The 26134-nt window shown below is 47.7% G+C and overlaps 1 protein-coding gene across 1 annotated transcript; it reads left to right on the forward strand.

Annotated features, from left to right (window-relative positions):
• The first annotated feature begins 19578 nt into the window (after nucleotides 1-19578).
• On the forward strand, nucleotides 19579-25903 carry LOC125596017. The gene is made up of 8 exons (XM_048771364.1): nucleotides 19579-19707; nucleotides 19962-20104; nucleotides 21662-21772; nucleotides 21878-22667; nucleotides 22724-24109; nucleotides 24212-24509; nucleotides 24681-25176; nucleotides 25306-25903. Exons 1-8 carry the CDS (start codon nucleotides 19579-19581, stop codon nucleotides 25901-25903), a joined length of 3951 nt encoding a protein of 1316 aa, XP_048627321.1.
• Nucleotides 25904-26134: the final 231 nt, after the last annotated feature.

Here is a 26134-nt window from a genome sequence, read left to right on the forward strand (position 1 = left end):
AGAATCAGTTCAAGAAGAACAAGAAGCTGAAGGGAGAAGGTTAAGGAAAAGAAAGGAGAAGATTCCTAAAAACCTTAAGAGGGAAGCTAACAATAAGGAGATGGATGGTTTCACTAAAAGAGTCCTCAGAATCCCAATCGTAAAACCTTTTGATGAAGCTTATTTCACACACCGGTTGTGGATGTTCTTCAGAGAAAAAAAGGTAACTGAGGAGGACATTAGGAGAATATTTCATCAAGTCAGAGAGAAGATGAAACACAGGATCACATTGACGAAGAAGAGTGATCCTGGGAAGTTTGCAATACCATGCGTAGTCAAGGGTGTTAAATTTCCCCATTCAATGTGTGACACAGGAGCATCAGTTAGTATCCTCCCTAGGATCATGGCAGACCAACTCGGTTTGACCATCGAACCTTCAACGGAATCCTTCACCTTCGTGGATCTTTCAGAGAAACGATCAGGAGGAATCATAAGAGATCTGGAGGTACAGATTGGTAATGCCCTTGTCCCTGGAGATTTTCATGTCCTAGACATCGAGCTTAACTGGAACTCTTTACTTCTGCTTGGAAGATCTTTCCTAGCTACAGTAGGAGCTGTATGTGACATGAACAAAAACAAACTGTGTCTAACGCTCATAGACCCAAACATCCCTTACGACCCCATCCGACCTAAGAGAAAGGTCATTAAGTCTGTGGATTACGGGAAAGAACTTGGCTTCATTGGCGCATGCCACTGTGGAGCAGAGTATGAATCGGAGTACGAAACAGAGTACTCGGAATCGATCGACACCCCAACCTTTCCATCGATCGATTCCAATGAGTCAACGGGGACCAATGACCGCAACAACACGTCACTCGACGTAATGCATCCAGTTGACCATTTCGCTCCACCTAATCATTGTTACCAACATTTTGCCTTCCAACCTCCAAGCAGGAGAGGACATGATGATTATTCCATAGGCAGTTGGGCAGACAGTGGTTTCCATGAAAGTTTTGCAGTTGACACTGTAATTAATTCACCTAACGAGGAACATACATAGGAATACGATAAGGATTATTGGAAAGAACGTGCAATAGAAATGTCTTTGCAGGATGAAAGACTTGAAACACATGAGTTCACAAACACGTTTCCAACATCGTTCGACACTGTGCATTCCACATCGGTCGATATCCACCCTCGTCCAACAAAACAACCGCTCACATCGATCGACAACCACAAAGGAAAATCGATTGATATTCGCGCCTCAGCGAAAATTCAGGAGCAGGAGAATATTCCCTCCCCAACTAGGCACCCCCGAAACCAGCTACACACATCAGAGCAGACACACAAGCAAAAAAAGATGAACACTCTTCCTTCTACATCAACAGAAAAATCCATGAAGAGCAATCATCTCAAGAACACAAGTTCTGCAGAAATTACTCTGCCATCGATCGATGCAACTGTATCTACATCGATTGATACTACTATAAACCCTTATTTTTCTATTTCTAAATTGAATAATTATGCAAACATTGATTACGGTTTTCTAACACCTGATGAATTTGGTATTTTCAGGGACCCAGATGGCAACGCACGTGAAATAGATGGAAGGATCTTACAAGTGTCCAGAGAGGACATAGCAGACATCCTCCAAGTAGCCAATGGACCTGACAACCAATTCTCACAGCAACGTGGCACTCCAGACGTCATTCAAAAAAATCCTAACAACCACGTAGGAGTCACCACAACACAAATCAATTCAGATCTATCACGCCAACCAAAAAGGCAAGCATCGATCGACGGAACAGTATGAATTTTGGAACCGCGCTTTTGACATGTACGGAGCCAGAAAGTTCACTTGGGAACAAAGGGACGAGTATGGAGTCTACAGAGATGAGTGTGGACACACACGAGGCGTAGCTGGTGAGATGATACCTGTCACAACGGACAACATCAGGAAATTACTGGAAAGAGCATCTCTTTTTGAAGAGAGCCACATCTGCCTTCCAGAACATGCCACTTCCTTCACACTCACAAGACTGGCACCAGAACACTACACCAAAGATGAAATCGATGAGATGGTGTTTGGTTTTTGTGGAGCTCAGGAGAAACTGGGAGAGGAGCTCAAAACATTGGTAGAGGATACACATCAGCCTTTGGATAGAGGCTACAATGAGTTTTTCAGAAGTATGGCAGAAATGAGGACAGAAATTGAGAGTTTACGTCAGCAACTTGAGAAGGAAGCTACGACCTCAGCATCGATCGACGCACCACATGCAACATCGATCGACGTCAGTCTTCCTACAGCTCAGATCCCTGCAAAACCGCAATGTTCAACACAACACAGGGATGAATGGGAAATCTCATACATCGACACAAGGATAAATGACGTTTACTGCCCTCTCAACAACACTAAAATCGAGCTACTACAGCAAGATCTGGACACCATTCGCAAGAAGGACCAACAACCAGCCACATCGATCGACATGTGTACCTTCATATCGCTCGACGCTAAAGTCTCAGCCATGAATGAGAGGCTGAGGACATACGAGGACATGCATGACCGCTTTATGTCACCAGTCATGATAGATTTAAACAAATTGTCTAGTCAATTACTTCATGCCCAAAAGGATATTGAGAACATTACTAATCATAGTTTTTTGCAGGCAAAATCAGCATCGATCGACAGTCTACGAGGGCCTTGGATCGATGGCAAGAAATCTGTGGAGTTACTTCCTTACACAGCAGCAGAGGTTGACAAGATCACATCCAAGATCTACACTGCTCTAGACACCATGGAGGAACGACTTGACAAACACTGCGATGACATCTACTTTCCATTCGACAACAAAATCAGTGGACTAGACAGCCACGCAGAATGGCTACAGAAAGAAGTCAAAGCCATTCAGAGGCAACTCGCAGCTCAACACCAGATATCAGCATCGATCGACAGAACACGAGCGAAATCGATCGATGACAATTCGCCGAGATCGACCAACGAACACATAATCGCATCGATCGACCCCGAGTCTACACCAATCAGCGAGCAACTGATACACAAGACGATAGAGTCAATGCAAAAGGAACTGACAGATCTTTCAGCATACGCCTATGACAACATAGGTTGGCACCAGGTCAGCATATACAACGTTCAAGAAAGGCTACAGAACATCTCCAATGTACTTGAGAAGATGGATGACAAATGGACAAGAAATGATGAAGCCACAAGAAGTTTCATTGCATCTTGGTCCAGAATGTGCAGAGATGACGTGGATGCTTGTTTTCCAACAAGCAGCTGTTTCTCCACCCAATAGCCAATCACTACCGCAGTCAAGCTAAATGACTATAACCAAGCGCTGAGTGGGAGGCAACCCACTATTAGGTATTTTATTTAGGTTTTATTAGCTAGCATTTATTTACTTTCGTTTTATTTCTTTCAGATTTAGGAGACCCAAGTAGGAGGACCTGAATATCGACTGACGACGAGATGTCAAAATAGCTCGACATAGACAACCACACGACGATCGATGTAACACTTACACATCAATCGATATCTAATCCGGTCAGATGTATCTTTCTTACTTGTTACATTTCGTACATCATGAACTATTCATCATAACTCCGGCTGAGTTACACTGGGACAGTGTAATTTAAGTCTGGGGGGAGATTTACTGATATAATTTATTCTATTCTTATATAAAAAGGAATTTTAATAAATTATGCTTAGCTATTGAAAATAAGGACTATAACCTTATATTGATTTAAACATGAATATCTAACCAATCTTTAGCACCATTTTAGATTTACTTATTGCAGATAGCACTAAAGATGCTAAAGCGGATCAACCTATCAACTACACACTTGCCTTGAACCGTATGAAGTAACCAAAGCTGATTTCCAACACTAAACCTGACATAACCGCTTGTCTTGGGGCTTGGTATACATGGGATCGGATTCTTCAGACAGGTCTGGAAGGTAACGCCTGGTTTAGATTATTTATCGTATTTTCTCTCTCTAAATTTCGACCCTAGATTAGTTAGTGAGTATATGAAAAAAAAAGATCTATTGTTTAATTAGGATGAGTCTGAACAGGACTTGGTGGCTAAAACCATTAAGGCTTGATTCATAAAGACTCAAATAAAAGAGTTCGAAACGGGACTTGGAGGCGGCAATCTTCAAAGCTCGCTTTCGCAAAGAACTCTTGGATATAGGTCAAAAAGAAGTGAACAGAACTTGGTGGCAACCACCATTAAGTTTTGATTCATGGAAGCCTGTCCAATCTTGGTCAGTGATCCTGCAATGGAAGCAGACTTTGACTCAAGAGAGGAATTTAGAGAGAGAGAAACTAGGAACTAACTTTTACCTACAGCTCCAGATACTTGTCTGAAATCCTTGCATCCTCTGATCGATACTCCCAAGGTAAAGCATTCACTTTATATTTATGCTAAGAAATGAAATCAGTAGAGGGGATGTCAGACGTGAATTGATGAGTTGTGGTATGTTAGAAATGGTTGCTAAGCTAGGATATTGCATAGTGTACTTTTGTGATTAGGACTTTTTAAATGTGGTTGCAAAATTGTTGAGGAAAGATTTCTATGCTTTAAAATCTTAAGTCCCCAATATTTTCAAATCTCTTTCAGAGAGACTGCCTGTATATTTTGCTTGAGGACAAACAAAAGGGTAAGTCTGGGGAGTTGATATACCTTGGATTTGACCCATTTTTATCCATGGTATATAAGTATTTTATTATATATATATCTATGTTTTCTACTCTTCTAGGTATGTTTTCAGGTTCAGGTGAATTTCGGAGTAAAGCTATGACTTTGGAGCATTTTGGAGCTTAAAGGACATTTCACCCGAGCTGACCACGTAGAGGTCGACGAGAGGAAGAACAATCGATCGATGCGCAACAGTGCTGACGATCGATATAAGAAGATGCCTCGACAGATGAAGATTAATATTGATCGATGTACACAAGTACCATCGATCGATGTCAAGACACCAGACACGCGACATTTGGATTCAGCAGACTTAAAAACCAAGGCCAAGCCAAATTACCAAAATGCCCTGACGAGTTTTTAACCTAGTAGATTATATACTGCCTAAGTGTTTTGACGGCAAGGAGAGCTTTTTCTAGACCCAGTTTTGTTACAAGTTTCATTGGGAGAGAAGATCACTTGTGACTGGAACTCCTTGTTTTCATTTCTTTTCATCTATACTATGAGTTTCTATTCCTTTATTGTTATGAATTGCTTTGCTATGTCTGAGTAGTTCAATTATTAGATCCAAGGTTCAGATAGGTTTGAGGGATTAGCCCCAAACTATAGATCTGCCTTGTTGTGATATTCATGATAGATTTGAATTCATTGCTTGTTTTAGCCTTGCTAACTAGAACTTGATCATAGGATTGCATATTCAAGCACCATTGTTATCCCATCCTGACATCTATCTATCATATTAGGACTGCTAGAGAGGGTTAACCGCCAATTTAGTATCTTAATAGGGAATTTCATACTCGCGCATAGGCCTGGCTAGAACCCGTCGATCGATGTCCTCAACTGAAAATCAATCGACGTTGGCAAAGGTGTATCGGTCGACATCTTAATTGACCATCGATCGACACTCTCTCGCTGTCGGCATACTAACCGTTGGGTCACGAGATCTAGTCTGTTAACCAGTGATACATGCGACAGCTGATCACTGAGTTAAGCGATTGAGCTCTAATATATCATGCATGCAACAGTTAGGCATCTATAGGTATTATAATCTCCAACACCTGAATAGTGGCCCTGCATCTAATATCATTTCCAACCAAGCTACATTTATTATTTACTCGCTTGTTACTATTGCTATTTCATTTAAACATTTACAACCTTTAGAATTAATAAACACTAGATTTAATTGTTCCCTAGCTCCTTGTGGATTCGATCCCTAAGTACTACATCTGAACCTCTTTTGATGAGAGTAACACTCCTTAGGGTAATTTTAGTGGTATCACATATCAGCACGTTGGTCCTTGGACTCAGCACACTGACCCTTCCCGTGGACTGTTCGGGTGATTTTGGCCCACGTGGGCTGTCTGTTCAGTACACACAAGACGTCCGTGGGTGTCCGCCAGCACACACAGGACGTCCGTGGCTGTCCGTGTGTGTCCATGTGTGTCCGTCTGTGTCTGTCAGCACACCCAGGACGTCCGTGGCTGTCCATCAGTACACATATCAGCACGTTGGTCCTTGGACTCAGCACGCTGGCCCTTCCTGTGGACTGTTCGGGTGATTTTGGCCCACGTGGGCTGTCTGTTCAGTACACACAAGACGTCCGTGGGTGTCCGCCAGCACACACAGGACGTCCGTGGCTGTCCGTGTTTGTCCATGTGTGTCCGTCCGTGTCTGTCAGCACACACAGGACGTCCGTGGCTGTCCATCAGTACACATATCAGCACGGTGGTCCTTGGACTCAGCACGCTGGCCCTTCCCGTGGACTGTTTGGGTGATTTTGGCCCACGTGGGCTGTCTGTGCAGTACACACAGGATATCCGTGGGTGTCCGCCAGCACACATAGGACGTTCGTGGCTGTCCGTGGCTGTCCGTCAGCACATATAGGACGTCAGTGGATTTCCATCAGTACACATATCAGCACGTTGGTCCTTGGACTAAGCACGCTGGCCCTTCCCGTGAACTGTTTGGGTGATTTTGGCCCACGTGGGCTGTCTGTTCAGTACACACAGGATGTCCACGTGTGTCTGCCAGCACACACAGGACGTCCGTGGCTGTCCGTGGCTGTCCTTGTCTGTCCATTTGTGTCCGTGTGTGTCCGTCAGCACACACAGGACGTCCGTGGCTGTCCGTCAGCGCACATAGGACGTCAGTGGCTGTCCATCAGTACACATATCAACACATTGGTCCTTGGACTCAGCACGCTGTCCCTTCCCGTGGACTGCTTGGGTGAATTTGGCCCACGTGGGATGACTGTTCAGTACACACATGACGTCCGTGGGTGTCTGAAAACACACACAGGACATCCGTGGCTGTCCGTGGCTGTCCGTCAGCACACATAGGACGTCAGTGGCTATCCATCAGTACATATATCAGCACGTTGGTCCTTGGACTCAGCACGCTGGCCCTTCCCATGGACTGTTTGGGTTATTTTGACCCATGTGGGCTGTCTGTTCAGTACACACAGGATGTCCGTGGGTGTCCGCCAGCACACACAAGACGTCTGTGGCAGTCCGTGGCTGTCCGTCAGCACACACAGGACGTCTATTGCTGTCCGTGTGTGTCCGTCAGCACACACAGGACGTCTGTGGCTGTCCATCAGTACACATATCAGCACGCTGGTCCTTGGACTCAGCACGCTGGCCCTTCCCATGGACTGTTTGTGTGATTTTGGCCCACGTGGGCTATCTGTTCAGTACACACAGGACGTACGTGGGTGTCCGCCAGCACACACAGGACGTCTGTGGTTTTCCGTTAGCACACACAGGACTTCCGTGGCTGTCCGTGTGTGTGTCCGTGTGTGTCCGTCTGCACACACAGGACGTCTGTGGCTGTCCATCAGTACACATATAAGCACGTTGGTCCTTGGACTCAGCATGCTGAACCTTCCCATGGACTGTTCGGGTGATTTGGGCCCATGTGGGCTGTCTGTTCAGTACACACAGGACGTACGTGGGTGTCCGCCAGCACACACAGGACGTCTGTGGCTGTCCGTGTGTGTCCGTCTGTGTCCGTCAGCACAAACAAGACGTCAGTGCCTGTCCATCAATACACATATCACCACGTTGGTCCTTGGACTCAGCACGCTGGCCCTTCCCGTGGACTGTTTGTGTGATTTTGGCCCACGTGGGCTGTCTGTTCAGTACACACAGGACGTCCGTAGGTGCCCGCCAGTACACACAGGACGTCCGTGGCTGTTCGTGGCTGTTCGTGGCTGTCCGTCAGCACACACAGGACGTCTGTGGCTGTCCATGTGTGTCCGTGTGTGTCCATGGTTGTCCGCCAGGACACACATGATGTCCGTAGTTGTCCGTCAGCACACACAGGATGTCCATATGTTTCCGTGTGTGTCCGTCAGCACACAAAGGACGTCTATGGCTGTCCATCAGTACACATATCAGCATGCTGGTCCTTGGAGTCAGCACGCTGGCCCTTCCCGTGGACTGTTTGGGTGATTTTGGCCCACGTGGGCTGTCTATTCAGTACATACAGGACGTCCGTGGGTGTCGGCCAGCACACACAGGACGTCCGTGGCTGTCCGTCAGCACACACAGGACGTCTGAGGCTATCCGTGTGTGTCCGTGTTTGTCCGTCAGCACACACAAGACGTCCGTGGCTGTCCATCAGTACACATATCAGCACGCTTGTCCTTGGATTCAGCACGCTGGCTCTTCCCGTGGACTGTTCGGGTGATTTTGGCCCACGTGGGCTGTCTGTTCAGTACACATAGGACGTCTGTGGGTGTCCGTCAGCACACACAGGACATCTGTGTGTGTCCGTCAGCACACACAGAACGTCTGTGGCAGTCCGTGTGTGTCCGTCAGCACACACAGGACGTCCGTGGCTGTCCATCAGTACACATATCAGCACGTTGGTCCTTGGCCTCAGCACGCTGACCCTTCCCGTGGACTGTTTGGGTGATTTTGGCCCACGTGGGCTGTCTGTTCAGTACATACAGGACGTCCGTGGGTGTCGGCCAGCACAAACAGGACGTCTGTGGCTGTCCGTCTGCACACACAGGACGTCTGTGGCTGTCCGTGTTTGTCCGTCAGCACACACAGGACGTCCGTGGCTGTCCGTCAGTACACATATCAGCACGCTGGTCCTTGGACTCAGCACGCTGGCCCTTCCCGTGGACTGTTCGGGGGATTTTGGCCCACGTGGGCTGTGTGTTCAGTGTACACAGGACTTCTGTGGGTGTCCGCCAGGACACACAGGACGTCTGTGGCTGTCCGTCAGCACACACAAGACGTTCGTGGCTGTCTGTGTGTGTCCGTTTGTGTCCGCAGCACACACATGACGTCCGTGGCTGTCCACCAGTACACATATCAGCACGCTGGTCCTTGGACTCAGCACGCTGGCCCTTCCCGTGGACTGTTTGGGTGAATTTGGCCCACGTGGGCTGTCTGTTCAGTACACACAGGACGTCCGTGGCTGTCCGTGTGTGTCCGTCTGTGTCCGTCAGCACAAACAAGACGTCAGTGCCTGTCCATATGTACACATATCAGCACGTTGGTCCTTGGACTCAGCACGCTGGCCCTTCCCGAGGACTGTTTGTGTGATTTTGGCCCACGTGGGCTGTCTGTTCAGTACACACAGGACGTCCGTAGGTGTCTGCCAGTACACACAGGACGTCCGTTGCTGTTCGTGGATGTTCGTGGCTGTCAGTCAGCACACACAGGACGTTCGTGGCTGTCCATGTGTGTCCGTGTGTGTCCGTGGGTGTCCGCCGGGACACACATGATGTCCGTAGCTGTCCATCAGCACAGACAGAACATCCGTGTGTGTCCGTCAGCACACACAGGATGTCCATATGTTTCCGTGTGTGTCCGTGTGTGTCTGTCAGCACACAAAGGACGTCTATGGATGTCCATCAGTACACATATCAGCATGCTGGTCCTTGGACTCAGCACGCTGGCCCTTCCCGTGGACTGTTTGGGTGATTTTGGCCCACGTGGGCTGTCTGTTCAGTACATACAGGACGTCTGTGGGTGTTGGCCAGCACACACAGGACGTCTGTGGCTGTCCGTGTGTGTCCGTCTTTGTCCGTCAGCACACACAGGACATCCGTGGCTGTCCATCAGTACACATATCAGCACGCTGGTACTTGGACTCAGCACGCTGGCCCTTCCCGTGGACTGTTCGGGTGATTTTGGCCCACGTGGGCTGTCTGTTCAGTACACACAGTGTAAGACCCGAACCCTGGCCTCTCGACCTTATGGAGTCCGCAGACTTACTTATTAATTTCTTTGCTTGTTTGATCCATTTTAAGTCTTTTATTTACTAAGTCATATTCGAATATGAGGTTCATAAACAAAGGAACAGATTTGCACAGCGGAATAACAATGTATAAACTTTGTATTACTTAGAAACATGAGATTCAATACACAACTTCTCAACAGTCTCGTAGACAATCACTAGTTCATCCCTAGCATCATCTAACCACATGTTACACAGCCTCTCACTGACCGAGCCTTCACGGCTCCTTGGCTTGACCAGAACCATCCTTAGTTCCTGAAACCACAACCAGATAAGCATTAATCATAACCGAGAATAGAACAGATTGATTCCACAATGCTTGGCTTGGTTCCTATAACTTATATAAACCTCAGTCAACATAATCATAAAACGTATGAACCTACCTACCGTATCCTAAGTCATTCAACCAACCACCCCTTGACTTAGAATCAGAGAGATAGTCCAGAATAGATAAACAGAACACACGAACAGATCCGGATCGTCCCCAAAGACCAATCCGTCTAACCGGATAGAATCTAGGTGCGACCGGCCAATGAAGTCCGGCTCAATGGCCCAACGGACTTCCTTACCTGATCCGGCCTTAGGCCTGGATCCAATCGGCCGAGTAAGCCTCAAGCCTAATCCGGAAGGCTTAGTAACCGGTCAGACCTTGCGACTCTATCTTGGCTTAGACAAACCGTGACCTTGTCTTAACTAGACAAGTCATAGGCTGATCCATAAGGATCGGTCCTAACCTGTCCCGAAAGACACCATTTGGAACATGCACCCTTTGGCCATTCGTGCCTCTTGGACACTCATGACTCTTGACAACTCGTGCCCTTTGGGTCATTCCCAACCGTTCGTCCTAACCGCCCAGTCTTGGTGCGATCGGATCATCCGACTAACCGACCCGTGTCTAGGCTAGCGGTTTGGTTATGTTCGGCCAAAGCCTAGGGACGTGTCCCTTGGACTCAACCAACACAACCTTTCGTGTTTAACCAGAGAGAAGAGAAGAGAAACGAATTGAAACAGATAAGGAGAGCCGGATGGGACTTAGGAACCGAGCAGAGCCGCGGTGCGGTCGCATGGACCGTCCGTTCGGTCTGATGGAGCCACGGCCCATCACATACCTTGTGAACCACGTCTGGGTTCTCCATGCTCTTCTCCTTGTCATGATCTCCCATTCTTCACCGGAGTTAGTTCTCAAACGTTCAGAGTCGCCGGAACACAACACCACCACAATCGGCCTTTCTCTTGGCCGGAACTCTCTCTTTCTCTCTTTCTTTCTCTCTACGTTTTTCTCTGATTATTTTTACTCTGGAATTGGATAATGAAATCGACCAGAGAGCCCCCATATTTATAGAAAACGAGGGGGTAAGTCTTGCCCCACGAACAGGCACGACTTGCTAGCGAATGGGCACCATCGGCCAAGGGTTGTCCCCTTTCGGCCACTTGCATCCTTTTGCCCTTTCTGATTGGGTTTGGGGTCGGTCACAAGCCCAACCCACGCCCCAGGCCTCCTGGACTTAGCCCACGGCCTTGTCCAAAGACCCAACAGCCCATGGCCTCATGGCCGGACCTCACAGCCCGCCACTGACCCGGACCCGGACCATCGGCCTAAAGCCCGGACAGTCCGTCTAGCTGAGATGAGCTGACTCTCAGCTGCCTCAGCTGAGTGAGCTAGTAGTCCAGCTAGTGGAGCTGACTTAGTAGGGACTGAGCTGGTGTGAACTGAACCTAGCTTCATTGAGCTGTCCGAGCTACTCGTCCACTTCGTCCAGCTACCGTCTTAGTCGTCCTAGCTGTCTCTTAGCTTGTATAAGGTTAAGTCTAAGTTCCCTTATGTCCTTAACCTTATTTCTCGACCATGGAACACTTGCCTTGATGTCCTAAGACTGGCGTGACAAGTCTCCCCCCTTGGGATGGATTCGTCCTCGAATCCGAATCGAATGCTTCCTCGGAAACAAACTGATCCAACCACTCTGGGTACTCTGCTTTCATTCTAGCTTCGGTTTCCCAAGTGATTATATCCTGAACATTACAGTCCCAGACGACCTTGACCATCTGGACCGTCTTCTTCCTTGTTGCTTTTTCCATCCTATCTATGATTCGAACTGGCCTCGTTTCCAAGGTTAGGTTCTTACCCAGATTGTCTGGAATGGCAGGAAGAGCGATGTCTTGGTCCGTCAAACATTTCCGAAGTTGGGAGACGTGGAACACATTATGAAATGCGTCCATCTTGGCCGGCAAGTCCAACTTGTAGGCCACCATCCCAACTCTTTCAATGACCTTGAACGGCCCCAAGTATCTCGGGTCTAACTTTCGTCTCCCGGAAATCCGGACTCGTCCTTTGAAGGTATTCATTTTGAGATACACCAAGTCACCTACTTGGAACTCGAGATCTTTCCTTCTTCGATCTGCATAGTTCTTTTGGCGATCTTGTGCCTGTCTCATATTGTCCCTCAAGAACTTGATCTTTTCGGTTGTCTCTTCGACAATCTCTAGACCAATCATGCTGCGTTCCCCAACTTGGGTCCAGCATAAGGGTGTCCTGCATGGACGCCTATACAGAGCTTCGTATGGCGACATGCCAATACTACTATGGAAACTATTGTTGTAAGCAAATTCTACCAGAGGTAGATGTTGTTCCCAGGAATCACCCCAGTCTAAAACACATGCTCGCAACATATCTTCCAACGTCTGGATCGTACGTTCCGACTGTCCATCAGTCTGTGGGTGATAGGCGGTACTCATGTTCACTCTTGTTCCTAAAGCTTTTTGGAAAGCTTTCTAGAAGTAAGATGTAAACCTTGAATCCCTATCTGAAACTATGCTTGCCGGCACACCATGTAGTCGGACGATCTCATCAATGTACTTACGTACAATCTGATCTACCCCATCCAACTTATTGATAGCCAGCAAGTGTGCTGATTTGGTTAGTCGATCAACTACAACCCAAACCGCATCTTTCTTATTCCTTGTGGTAGGGAACCCGGTCACAAAGTCCATTGTGATGTGATCCCATTTCCATTCCGGAATAGGCAAGCTTTGCAATAACCCACTAGGCACCTGATGTTCTGCTTTGATGAGTTGGCAAGTGGAACACTTGGCCACCCAGTCCGCGACATCTGCCTTCATACGGATCCAATGATAGAATTTCTTAAGGTTCAGGTACATCTTGGTCGCACCAGGATGAACCGAGAATTTGGACTTATGAGCCTCCCTCATAATCTCTTCCTTTAGACTTCTATCATTAGGAACACTGATCCGTCCGTTTACTAGGATGGTACCATCCTTTGCAGTCTGGTACTCCGTCCTATCATTCTGAGCAACCTTATTCAGGTTCTCGTCCTGACCTTGAGCCAACCGGATTCGAGTAAGCAGGTCGGCTTGGTTAACCGCCTCCAATCCCAAAGCTTCGGTTGCCGTAGTCAGCACGTTCAGCCGCAGAGCACGGACCATACCGTCCAGGTCATCCCCCTCCCGTTCGGCCGATACATCAGCCCTCTTCCAGCTCAAAGCGTCTGCTACCAGATTAGCCTTTCCCGGATAGTAGGTGATGTCTAAATCGTAGTCAGCTACGAATTCCATCCACCTCCTCTGCCTTAAGTTTAACTCAGGCTGGGTGAATATGTACTTAAGACTCTTATGGTCCGTAAGTATCTGAACTTTGGCGCCATACAAGTATGATCGCCAAATCTTTAAGGCGAATACTACCGCAGCCATTTCGAGATCATGGGTGGGGTAGTTTCCCTCATGTTTCCTCAATTGCCTGGACGCATAGGAGATGACCTTCCCATGCTGGGTCAATACGCAACCTAGTCCAGTGATGGACGCGTCCGTATAGACCACATATGGTTGATCGGCCTCCGGAAGCACCAGGACGGGTGCGCTAGTCAGCATGTTCTTAAGTGCAGAGAAACATTCCTCACACTCCTCAGCCCATGTGAACTTAACGTCCTTCCCAGTCAACCGCGTCATAGGCTGAGCCCAGCTTGCGAATCCTTTCACAAACTTGCTATAGTAACCTGCCAGCCCTAAGAAGCTTCTGACTTCCGTGGCACTGCGGGGTCGGGGCCAATCCTTGATTGCCCTGATCTTCTCTGGATCCACCGAGATGCCCTGATCGGAAACAATATGGCCGAGGAACCCAATACTCTTCTGCCAAAAACTGCATTTACTGAGTTTAGCATAGAGTTTGTGTTCTCGTAATCGTTCCAGCACGGCTCTCAAGTGTTTCCTATGAGATTCCTCATCCTTGGAATAAATTAGGATATCATCAATGAAGATGATCACGAATTCATCCAAGAAATCCCGGAACACACTGTTCATCATTTTCAAGAAAGCGGCAGGTGCATTGCTCAGACCGAACGGCATCACTACGAACTCGTAATGACCGTACCTGGTCCGAAATGCCGTCTTCCTAATATCATTTGGCTCTATAGGGATCTGATGATACCCTGAAGCCAAATCAATCTTGGAAAACCACTTGGCTCCTTTGAGTTGATCCAACAGCTCGTCTATCCTGGGCAATGGGTACTTGTTCTTCACAGTGACCCTGTTCAACCCTCGATAGTCGATGCACAGACACATGCTACCATCCTTCTTTTTCACAAAGAGGACTGGTGCACCCCAAGGGGAGCTACTTGGCCGTATGAACCCCTTGTCATGCAATTCTTCCAATTGCTTCTTTTGCTCGGCCATCTCGGCCGGAGCCATTCGGTACGGACTCTTGGACAGCGGAGCTGTCCCTGGCTCTAGTTCAATCGTAAATGGATCCGACCTATCAGGGGGGACACCCTGAGGTACCTGGAACACATCTGGGAACTTCGACACCAACGAATCCTCTGAAAGGTCTTTCAGACAGACAGAACTGCCCGGCTCTGTAGTTGTAATTGTAGCCAAAAAGGACTGACAACCCTGTTCCAACATCCGAATCGCTTGAACTGCTGAAACCACTACATTCTCTTGAGCCGGACGCAGACATTGGTACTGGATCGGTCGAAGCCCAGTCTCCAATTGCACACGACCTCTATGGCAATCGAGAGTGGCCCGATACTTTCCCAACCAGTCCATACCTAGGATCACTTCGTGATTCTTTAGGTGGACACAGACCAAATCCACAGGGAATACCTTTCCCTGTATTGACACTGGGATATTTGACATGAGACCTAGTGAGTTCATGGCTTGCCCTCCGGCCGCCCTCACTATACCAAATTTATCTCTAGCGTCCAGACAGAACAGACCCTTTCCGACCAGTCCCGGACTCACAAAACTCTATGTAGCCTATGTGTCGAAAAGTACGTGGGTTTCCACACCACCAATCATGAGGGTTCCTAACAGAGACCCCCATCAGAATCCCCTAGACATTCTAGGTTCCATACCAAGAATTTTCTACTTGAATGTAAAAAAGAAAAATATAGGAATTACCAGAGATCGAATCAAACGATCCAGAAGCGCCGTCGTCCCGGGACAGCTCATACACCCTTGGTGTTGTGGTCGGCTTACTCTGGGTCGACTTGCCTGTGTCTCCACGGCCCTTCCCTTGTCCTCCTTGTAGCTTAGGACAGTCCGACTTGTTGTGTCCAGTCTTGCCACATAGGAAGCAATTCACGGAGCCGCTGCCACTGGACTGGTCTGAGAATCGGTTTGGTCGAGTGCAGTTTTGGATCGTGTGATCCATGCTGCCACATCGCACACAAGCCCCCATGGCCTTCCAGCACTCACCGGGATGATTCTTTCCACACTTGGGACATGTAGGTCGGCCACCAGAGGTCTTACCTCCGTCCACCTGGTCCCACTTCCTCTTTTTATCATTTGTCTTACCCGACGGGCCAGACTGTGACTTAGCCTTAAGCTTAGCTTCTTCAGCCAAGTTAGTCTCTAGCAAAGCCACCCGTTCCACCAGTTCTCCGACGGTGTTGAAAGTGCAGATCGAGCAATGGGTCTTCAGTTCTGGCATTAGGCCTCGGATGAACCTACGGACCTGGACTGCCTCGTCCTCCAGCTCTCTTCCAACAAACCGTCTGAGCCGGTTGAACTCTTCTTCGTACTCTCGTACGGTCCTGCGGCCTTGGGCCAAATCTAGAAACTGAGCTTCCAGACGATCCCAAGCCTCAGCAGGGAAGTATTTGCGGTTGAACTCAACTTCAAAGTCCGCAAAACTTTCCAAACTCCCATTGGTGCGCTTGTCCACTGCAAGCCACCAATTATGCGCGTCCCCTTCCCGGAAGTGAACCGCAATGTCTCTTCTGTAATCCTCTGGACAGCGAGTTGATTGAAAGTTTCGGACCAGCCCACTCCTCCACTCGTCTGCCACAATAGGGTCGGTGCTACCGGAGAAATGCTTCGTACCCAACCTGGATAAATGTTGAAGCAGACTCAGATAGTCCACCTTCTTTTCAGACTTTTCCGGTGGATCGATCTCGATCACCTGAACCGTTTCCACAACTGGACCATTAGTGTTGGGGGTGGTCGTAGCCACAGGCGTAGCCTGGCCAACCGAGGAGTTCACTAGTGGCGTCAACAGTTGAGCCATAACCGCCACCTGAGTCCCCATTACCTTCATGGCCTCTAACAAGTCCTCTTTGGACAGTGTTGCGGGCACATTAGCCGTTCCATCGGCCACTCTCTCATGCTGGTCACGATCATGGTTAGCGTTCGAGGATTCCACTTCCTCATCACTCTCCCAATGTTCCTGACCATCCTGTTGCGTCCCCGTAAGGTTAGCCTGATCAGTTGGCAACACGTCTCTAGTGTCAGCCGCGGCCGGATCGGTTTGCAATCCGGATAGATTGGTCCCGTCCATGGCCACTTGACTAGACTGACCGGCTGTTTTCTTACTCCTTCGGGACTTTCCCGGCTTGCTTTTTCCAGCCTAAGGATTCAGACAATGTTAGTACGAAACACACTAACATAAACAGAACAAAACAATCCCTAGACTAAGCAATCAAACCTCACCGTGAGACCTAATCAGCTGGCTGCGTATGTGTGTGTGTGGACTGCATAACCCAACTATCCTAGAATCAAGCATGCTCTGATACCAACTTGTAAGACCCGAACCCTGGCCTCTCGACCTTATGGAGTCCGCAGACTTACTTATTAATTTCTTTGCTTGTTTGATCCATTTTAAGTCTTTTATTTACTAAGTCATATTCGAATATGAGGTTCATAAACAAAGGAACAGATTTGCACAGCGGAATAACAATGTATAAACTTTGTATTACTTAGAAACATGAGATTCAATACACAACTTCTTAACAGTCTCATAGACAATCACTAGTTCATCCCTAGCATCATCTAACCACACGTTACACAGCCTCTCACTGACCGAGCCTTCACGGCTCCTTGGCTTGACCAGAACCATCCTTAGTTCCTGAAACCACAACCAGATAAGCATTAATCATAACCGAGAATAGAACAGATTGATTCCACAATGCTTGGCTTGGTTCCTAGAACTTATATAAACCTCAGTCAACATAATCATAAAACGTATGAACCTACCTACCGTATCCTAAGTCATTCAACCAACCACCCCTTGACTTAGAATCAGATAGATAGTCCAGAATAGATAAATAGAACACAGGAACAGATCCGGATCGTCCCCAAAGACCAATCCGTCTAACCGGATAGAATCTAGGTGCGACCGGCCAATGAAGTCCGGCTCAATGGCCCAACGGACTTCCTTACCTGATCCGGCCTTAGGCCTGGATCCAATCGGCCGAGTAAGCCTCAAGCCTAATCCGGAAGGCTTAGCAACCGGTCAGACCTTGCGACTCTATCTTGGCTTAGACAAACCGTGACCTTGTCTTAACTAGACAAGTCATAGGCTGATCCATAAGGATCGGTCCAAACCTGTCCCGAAAGACACCGTTTGGAACATGCACCCTTTGCCCATTCGTGCCTCTTGGACACTCATGACTCTTGACAACTCGTCCCTTTGGGTCATTCCCAACCGTTCGTCCTAACCGCCCAGTCTTGGTGCGATTGGATCATCCGACTAACCGACCCGTGTCTAGGCTAGCGGTTTGGTTATGTTCGGCCAAAGCCAAGGGACGTGTCCCTTGGACTCAACCAACACAACCTTTCGTGTTTAACCAGAGAGAAGAGAAGAGAAACGAATTGAAACAGATAAGGAGAGCCGGATGGGACTTAGGAACCGAGCAGAGCCGCGGTGCGGTCGCATGGACCGTTCGTTTGGTCTGATGGAGCCACGGCCCATCACATACCTTGTGAACCACGTCTGGGTTCTCCATGCTCTTCTCCTTGTCATGATCTCCCATTCTTCACCGGAGTTAGTTCTCAAACGATCAGAGTCGCCGGAACACAACACTACCACAATTGGCCTTTCTCTTGGCCGAAACTCTCTCTTTCTCTCTTTCTTTCTCTCTACGTTTTTCTCTGAGTATTTTTACTCTGGAATTGGATAATGAAATCGACCAGAGAGCCCCCATATTTATAGAAAACGAGCGGGTAAGTCTTGCCCCACGAACAGGCACGACTTGCTAGCGAATGGGCACCATCGGCCAAGGGTTGTCCCCTTTCGGCCACTTGCATCCTTTCGCCCTTTCTGATTGGGTTTGGGGTCGGTCACAAGCCCAACCCACGCCCCAGGCCTCCTGGACTTAGCCCACGGCCTTGTCCAAAGACCCAACAGCCCATGGCCTCATGGCCGGACCTCACAGCCCGCCACTGACCCGGACCCGGACCATCGGCCTAAAGCCCGGACAGTCCGTCTAGCTTAAATGAGCTGACTCTCAGCTGCCTCAGCTGAGTGAGCTAGTAGTCCAGCTAGTGGAGCTGACTTAGTAGGGACTGAGCTGGTGTGAACTGAACCTAGCTTCATTGAGCTGTCCGAGCTACTCGTCCACTTCGTCCAGCTACCATCTTACTCGTCCTAGCTGTCTCTTAGCTTGTATAAGGTTAAGTCTAAGTACCCTTATGTCCTTAACCTTATTTCTCGACCATGGAACGCTTGCCTTGATGTCCTAAGACTGGCTTGCATGTTTCCTCGAACCATGGCCGTCCCGACAATCCTATTCAGGATTGGGGGCGTGACACACATGACATCTGTGGGTGTCCGTCAGCACACACAGGACATCTGTGTGTGTCCGTCAGCACACACAGAACGTCTGTGGCAGTCCGTGTGTGTCCGTCAGCACACACAGGACGTCCGTGGCTGTCCATCAGTACACATATCAGCACGTTGGTCCTTGGGTGATTTTGGCCCACGTGGGCTGTCTGTTCAGTACACACAGGATGTCCGCGGGTGTCCGCCAGCGCACACAGGACATCTGTGGCTGTCTGTCAGCACACACATGACGTCTGTGGCTGTCCGTGTGTGTCCATGTGTGTCCGTGTGTGTCCGTCAGAACACACAGGACGTCCGTGGCTGTCCGTCAGCACACATAGAACGTCAGTGGCTGTCCATCAGTACATATATCAGCACGTTGGTCCTTGGACTCAGCACGCTGACCGTTCCCGTGGACTGTTCGGGTGATTATAGCCCACGTGGGCTGTCTGTTCAGTACACACAGGACGCCTGTCGGTGTCCGCCAGGACACACAGGACGTCCGTGGCTGTCCGTCAGCATACACAAGATGTCCGTGGCTGTCTGTGTGTGTCCGTGTGTGTCCGCAGCACACACATGACGTCCGTGGCTGTCCACCAGAGCGTTTTCCAGAAGAAAGGAAGTCCAAACTGTCACCCCGAGGCACTGGGCTGTTCCGGGTCCTTGAGAAGATCAATGACAATGCTTACAAGCTTGAGCTTCCAGGTGAGTTTAAGATTTCCCCTGTGTTCAATGTATCTGACTTGTCCCCTTTCCTTGCAGATGATGGTGTTCTGAGGCCAGAAACTTTTCAAGGGGGAGGGAATGATGCGGCCATCCAAGTAGAGGTTCCCATAGTTACTAGTGGTCCAACTACCCGGAGTGGAGCCAAGGCCATAAGACTTGGATTCTCTAAAGCTGTCCAACAAATCCTTGATCAAGATGAAGAGCTGCTGATTGAAGAGATTGTCCAATTGAAGATTCAAGATCCAGCCGGTCCAATAGAGGTTCAAGACCAAGCCGGTTCCCTCCAATTCAGATCTCTCGGCCAGAACCAAACCGGCCTAACCATCTCTACATGTGATCTCGGTTCAGACACCTCCCCAAGCTCAGCCGGTTCTGAGTAATCCGCCCAATCCATTTAAGGTAAGCAGGTAAGATTTCAATTATGATTTCTAACCGGTTTATGTTGGTTCTATTTAATTTCAATTCAAGAACTCATGGGCAAATTGTTTAAGTCTTTATTTTCTTGAGTCCAATAATTCAAGGCCTTTGTTTAGCCTTTGCTTTAGCTTATCCTAGTAGAGTCGGCCCACTTTGTTTAGGCCTTGTCGATTTTAGCTTGTCCAAGAGAGTCCATGTTGTTTTTGCTTCAAGTCCCCTAGAAGGGCATAGCTGCAGGGTATTTAATCCCCACTATAAGCAGCCTTGTATTTTTTTTATCTTATGAAATATATGAGATAGTTTGCCCTAGCAAAACCCTTACTTTTCTCTCTAGTTTGCGTGAGAAGCCAACCTAGAAAGAGCCTTGAATCTTATCAAGTTTTCATCACCAAACTTGTGGCGATTCTTCATTCCATTCCATCCATCAATCCGGCCTTGAGAGAGACTTCAGTCCAGCAAGCCTGATTCCACCTTCACGCCATCTCCATCCCCTGTTCTTGTTGAGAGAGACTTCAGTCCAGCAACCTGAATCCATCCTCCATCCCTATCCTTCTTTTGTTTTTGTTTCATTTCAGCATCATATAGTTATAGATCATCCATTGATATAAAAACCCATAAAAAGTCATATTTACTTGCTGTTCTTCATTTTTCATTTAGTATTCTTCCTGTTCATCATTTTTGATTCATAAAACTCATAAAAATATTTCTCATTTGTTTCAGGAACCAGATCGGCCATCTCCATCTCTCGCGTCCGACCAAGCCGCGCCCTAGCCGTCCGTCCGTCCGTCCTGTCCAGTCTGGTTCTTGAACCTCTGATCGTCAATTTTAGCAGTCTGAATCCCAGCCTGTAACATTTGGTATCAGAGCCCAAGGCTCCTGAAAAATCGGTTACATCTTTTCCATAAGACATCTTGTCTGCCGGTTTTGTGTTCATCAACTAGTTGCATTTAAAAAAAAAATTGTTCTTGCTGTTCTTGCTGTTCTTGGTTAAAAAAAAGTTTTTCTAGATCATTTTCGTGCATCAGTAAGATAGTCAACCTGTTTGTGAGATTGATCGACCAGCTTTCCTTATTGGGAGGTCGATTGACCAATTTGCAATAAATTTGATTCTTACTTGACCAAGTTAGCTAGATTGATTAGTTGCATTTAGTTTTGATTACCAATCCTTTTTAATTTTTTTAAAAAAATATATTCCATCTGATTCAAATTCGAAATTTGATTTGCATTTGCATTTATACTTTCCTCTTTTGTTTTCTTGATTGATTTGATTTTTTCTTTTCAAAGTTAAAAAAAAAAAAGATTTCCAGTTTCCAATTAAAACTTTAGATTCTAATTTCATATTTTCTGTAACAAAAAAAAAAAATTTCAACTTTCCTTTTTTTAAACTTTTCGAAATTCATCTTTCATATTTTAAAAAAAAAATAAACAAGTCATTTGCATCTATTTGTTTCATTGTTCTCTTCTTATATCTTCTATTTCCCTTTTGCACTTTATCTCTTTTCTTTCTTGTACACAGGAGAGACATGGGAGATGTCAATGCTAATGCTGTTCCAACCCAAGCTGACATCAACGCACAGCTAATGGCCGGCCAAGCCCAACTTACGGCCACTATGAATGCCGTGACCAAGCAGCTGGCTTGACTGGAACAACGCAACCGTCCCAATGATCCGCTTCCTAGGAGAAGGAACCATCCTTACTTGGAAGATCCACGGTTGTTCTCTGATGAGGACAGTTCAGATTCTGAACCACCTGATCGAGAAGAGCCTCGACCCGCCCACGCCGGACGAGAAGGCCGACGAGAGCATCGGATCCAAGGAGATGGGAGTCCAATCAGGAGGAGACGCCGAGAGGATGAAGTCCCTTGGCAAGGAGGAAAGGACCTCAAGCTTAACCCACCAACCTTTGCTGGAAAGGTCAACCCGGACGCCTACGTTGAATGGGAAAGGCGCATGGAATACATCTTCGAGTACTACAACTACTCTGAGGCCAGGAAGATAGCCTTAGCCGCGGCCCAACTGACCGAGAACGCTCTATCTTGGTGGGACAGAGAAGTGTCCGAGACCGGCCGAGTCTATAGAGTTGAGACTTGGGAAGAGATGCGATCCAAGCTTCGCACAAGGTATGTTCCTGCTTATTATCAACGAGACTTACAGAAACGTTTTCGTAAATTGTCTCTGGGAACGCGGACTGTAGAAGAGTACTATGAGGAGTTTGAGTCCCTCAGGAACAAGCTCAAGACACGCGAGACGCAAGAGACCATGATGGCTCAGTTCATGGATGGGTTACAAGACCGCATTGCCCAAAAGGTGGAGCGCCAGCAGTATGAGACCTTCCACGACCTGCTTCACTTTGCCGTCCAGGCCGAACAACACATCAAACGGAAAACGCGTCCACAGCCAGAGGCAGAGGAACATGGACGCAACCGGCCTCCAAAGGAGTGGACATGGGCAAGTCCGTGGATGTGGAGAACCGGTTCAAGAAAAATCAGACTGAACCGTCCAAGTCTGGCCCATCCGACCATGGTAAGACCCAAGGTCAAAATCAACGTACCCGTGACATTACTTGATTTAAATGTCAGAGAAAGGGACACTATGCCAGAGATTGCCCCAACAAGCGTGTAATGATCCTCAAGGCTGATGGTGAGTATGAATCCCAAGACGAGGCAGAAGTTGAGACCATGGTTTCTGATGAAGAGGTAGTCGATTATGCTGAGACCGGAGAGCTACTGGTTACCAGACGATCTCTTAGTGCTCTCTTCGATCCTGAAACCGTTCAAAGAGAAAACATCTTTCATACAAGATGTAGCGTGGAACAAAAGGTATGTAGCTTGATCATAGATGGTGGTACTTGTACTAACGTGGCCAGCAAGTATCTTGTTGATAAGCTAGGTTTGGCCAAGACGCCCCATCCGCGGCCATATCGGCTCAAGTGGCTCAATGATGAGACTGAGCTCCGGATAGCCGAGCAAGTGGTTGTGTCTTTCAGTATTGGTAAATACCATGATCAGGTCAAGTGTGACGTTGTGCCTAAGCAAGCCGGCCACATACTTCTAGGACGGCCATGGCAGTTCGATAAGGAGACCATTCATCATGGCCGGACCAATGTCTATAGCTTCAGCCACAACAACAAGAAGCACAGCCTAGCACCTCTAAGTCCTCAAGAGGTTTATGAGATGCAACAAGCAATGGATTATGCCAGCAAGGTAAGTAAGACTAACTTATACATCACTTCCAGCCAAGTAGTTAAGTCTTTACACCATGAGACGCATGTGCTGCTAATGGTCTTTAGAGAAAGTTGTTTTGCAGGGATTGAGGCCACGGAGTTACCAGGCGAAGTACAAGGCCTCATGGAGCAATATAAGGACGTCTTTCCTGATGAGATCCCAGCCGGCCTACCTCCTATCCGAGGCATAGAACATCAGATCGATTTTGTGCCAGGCGCACCCTTGCCAAACCGAGCGGCCTACCGAGTTTACCCAGAAGAAGCCAAGGAGTTGGAGAGACAGGTCCAAGACCTCATGGATAAGGGTTACATCCGGGAGAGTCTTAGTCCGTGTGCTGTTCCGGTTCTATTGGTTCCAAAGAAGGATGGAACATGGCGCATGCGTGTGGACTGCCGGGCCATCAACAACATAACCATCAAATATCGGTACCGAATACCTAGACTAGATGATATGCTGGATGAACTAAGTGGGTCTGTTGTGTTCTCTAAGATTTATCTCAGGAGTGGATACCACCAAGTTCGAATGAAGGAGGGAGACGAGTGGAAGACAGCCTTCAAGACCAAGCAAGGTCTATACGAATGGCTGGTCATGCCGTTTGGCCTCACCAACGCCCCCAGCACCTTCATGAGACTCATGAACCAGGTTCTTCGACCTTTCATAGGGAAATTTGTGGTTGTGTACTTTGATGACATACTGATCTATAGCCACTGTTTAGATGACCACCTTAGACACCTTGAACAAGTGATCAAAGTTCTTAGGCAAGAAGGCCTTTATGCCAACTTAAAGAAATGTGTGTTTTGCACTGATGAATTGGTGTTTTAAGGTTTTGTTGTTAGTTCACAGGGCCCGAAGGTAGATGAAGAGAAGATCAAGGCGATCCAAGACTGGCCTACACCTACCACCATTGGCCATGTTCGCAGTTTCCACGGCCTGGCCAGTTTCTATCGGCGGTTCGTCAAGGATTTCAGCACCATAGCCGCTGCCTTGACCTCTGTGATCAAGAAGAACGTATCCTTTATTTGGGGACCAGCCCAAGAAGAGTCTTTTAACAAGCTTAAATATAGTTTGACTCATGCACCTGTCCTTACTCTGCCGAACTTCGATAAAACTTTTGAGATTGAATGTGATGCTTCAGGGACAGGTATAGGAGCCGTGCTTACTCAAGGAGGACGTCCAGTGGCCTACTTCAGCGAGAAACTGAGTGGAGCAACCTTGAACTACCCAACCTATGATAAAGAGCTTTATGCTCTAGTGAGATCACTTGAAACTTGGCAACATTATCTTTTGTCTAAAGAGTTTGTTATTCATACAGATCATGAGACGCTTAAACACATAAGAGGACAGACCACACTCAAGAGGAGGCACGCCAAATTGTTGGAGTTTGTGGAGACTTTTCCTTATGTGATTAAGTATAAGAAGGGCAAAGACAATGTGGTGGCTGATGCCCTATCCCGGAGACATACTCTTATCTCGACCATGGAAGCTAAGATCATGGGTTTTGAATTCATTAAAGATTCTTATGCCACTGACCTTGATTTTCAAGAAGCTTTCAGGAAAACCACACAAGGAGCATTCGGTGTTTATTACCAGCATGAAGGTTTCTTGTTCAAAGAAAAGAAGTTATGCATTCCCAAAGGCTCGATGAGGGAACTGCTGGTTCGGGAGGCTCGTGGTGGCGGCCTCATGGGACATTTTGGCCGAGACAAGACCCTAAGTGTCCTGACCGACCATTTCTTTTGGCCAAACATGAAACGAGATGTGGAGAACCTATGCGCCAAATGCATTGTCTGTCTCAAGATAAAATCCAGGTCACATCCTTATGGTTTACACATGCCACTACCTATTCCTAACCACCCTTGGGTAGATGTTTCTATGGACTTTGTGCTGGGCTTGCCCAAGATAAACCACAAGGATTCCATTTTTGTAGTGGTGGACAGGTTCTCCAAGACGGCTCACTTCATACCTTGTGACAAAACCAATGACGCTACCCAGAAAGCCGATCTGTTCTTTAAAGAGGTGGTACGTCTCCATGGTATTCCGCGAACCATTGTGTCCGACCGAGACTCTAAGTTTCTAAGTCATTTATGGAAGACACTATGGGGTAAGATCGGTACAAAGCTATTGTTCTCGACCACTTGCCATCCACAAACGGACGGCCAAACTGAGGTAGTAAACCGTACACTCTCTCAGTTGCTGAGAGCTACGGTCGGTAAGAACTTGAGGAACTGGTTATCCTGTTTACCGTTTATTGAGTTCGCTTACAACCATGCTAGACACTCTGCCACTGAACTTTCTCCTTTTGAAGTTGTTTATGGTTTTCAGCCTGAGATGCCTTTAGACATGTCCGAACTGCCAAAGTCTATGTTCTGCAGCCGAGAAGGTGCAACTAAGGCCGAGTTCGTTAAGAACATGCATCGGAGGGTTCGAGAGAAGTTAGAGGCAAAGGCGGCCAAGGTCAAAGCCCGTCTCGACCAGAAGAGAAAGGAGGTGCTGTTTGAACCAGGCGACTTAGTGTGGTTACACATGAGGCCATAGCGTTTTCCAGAAGAAAGGAAGTCCAAACTGTCACCCCGAGGCACTGGGCCGTTCCGGGTCGTTGAGAAGATCAATGACAATGCTTACAAGCTTGAGCTTCCAGGTGAGTTTAAGATTTCCCCTGTGTTCAATGTATCTGACTTGTCCCCTTTCCTTGCAGATGATGGTGTTCTGAGGCCAGAACCTTTTCAAGGGGGAGGGAATGATGCGGCCATCCAAGTAGAGGTTCCC

This window comes from Brassica napus, unplaced genomic scaffold (genome assembly GCF_020379485.1).
Source record: "Brassica napus cultivar Da-Ae unplaced genomic scaffold, Da-Ae ScsIHWf_1115;HRSCAF=1585, whole genome shotgun sequence".
Taxonomy (NCBI): domain Eukaryota; kingdom Viridiplantae; phylum Streptophyta; class Magnoliopsida; order Brassicales; family Brassicaceae; genus Brassica; species Brassica napus.

What these genes read in the sequence shown, in the direction of transcription:
- LOC125596017 (XM_048771364.1), top strand. Translation starts at nt 19,579, where the DNA reads ATGACGTCCGTGGCTGTCCACCAGAGCGTTTTCCAGAAGAAAGGAAGT. An exon ending in GTCTGGCCCATCCGACCATG is followed by an intron (nt 22,668 to 22,723) that starts GTAAGACCCAAG and finishes TTTAAATGTCAG; the next exon opens with AGAAAGGGACACTATGCCAG. An exon ending in ACCTTAGACACCTTGAACAA is followed by an intron (nt 24,110 to 24,211) that starts GTGATCAAAGTT and finishes GTTAGTTCACAG; the next exon opens with GGCCCGAAGGTAGATGAAGA.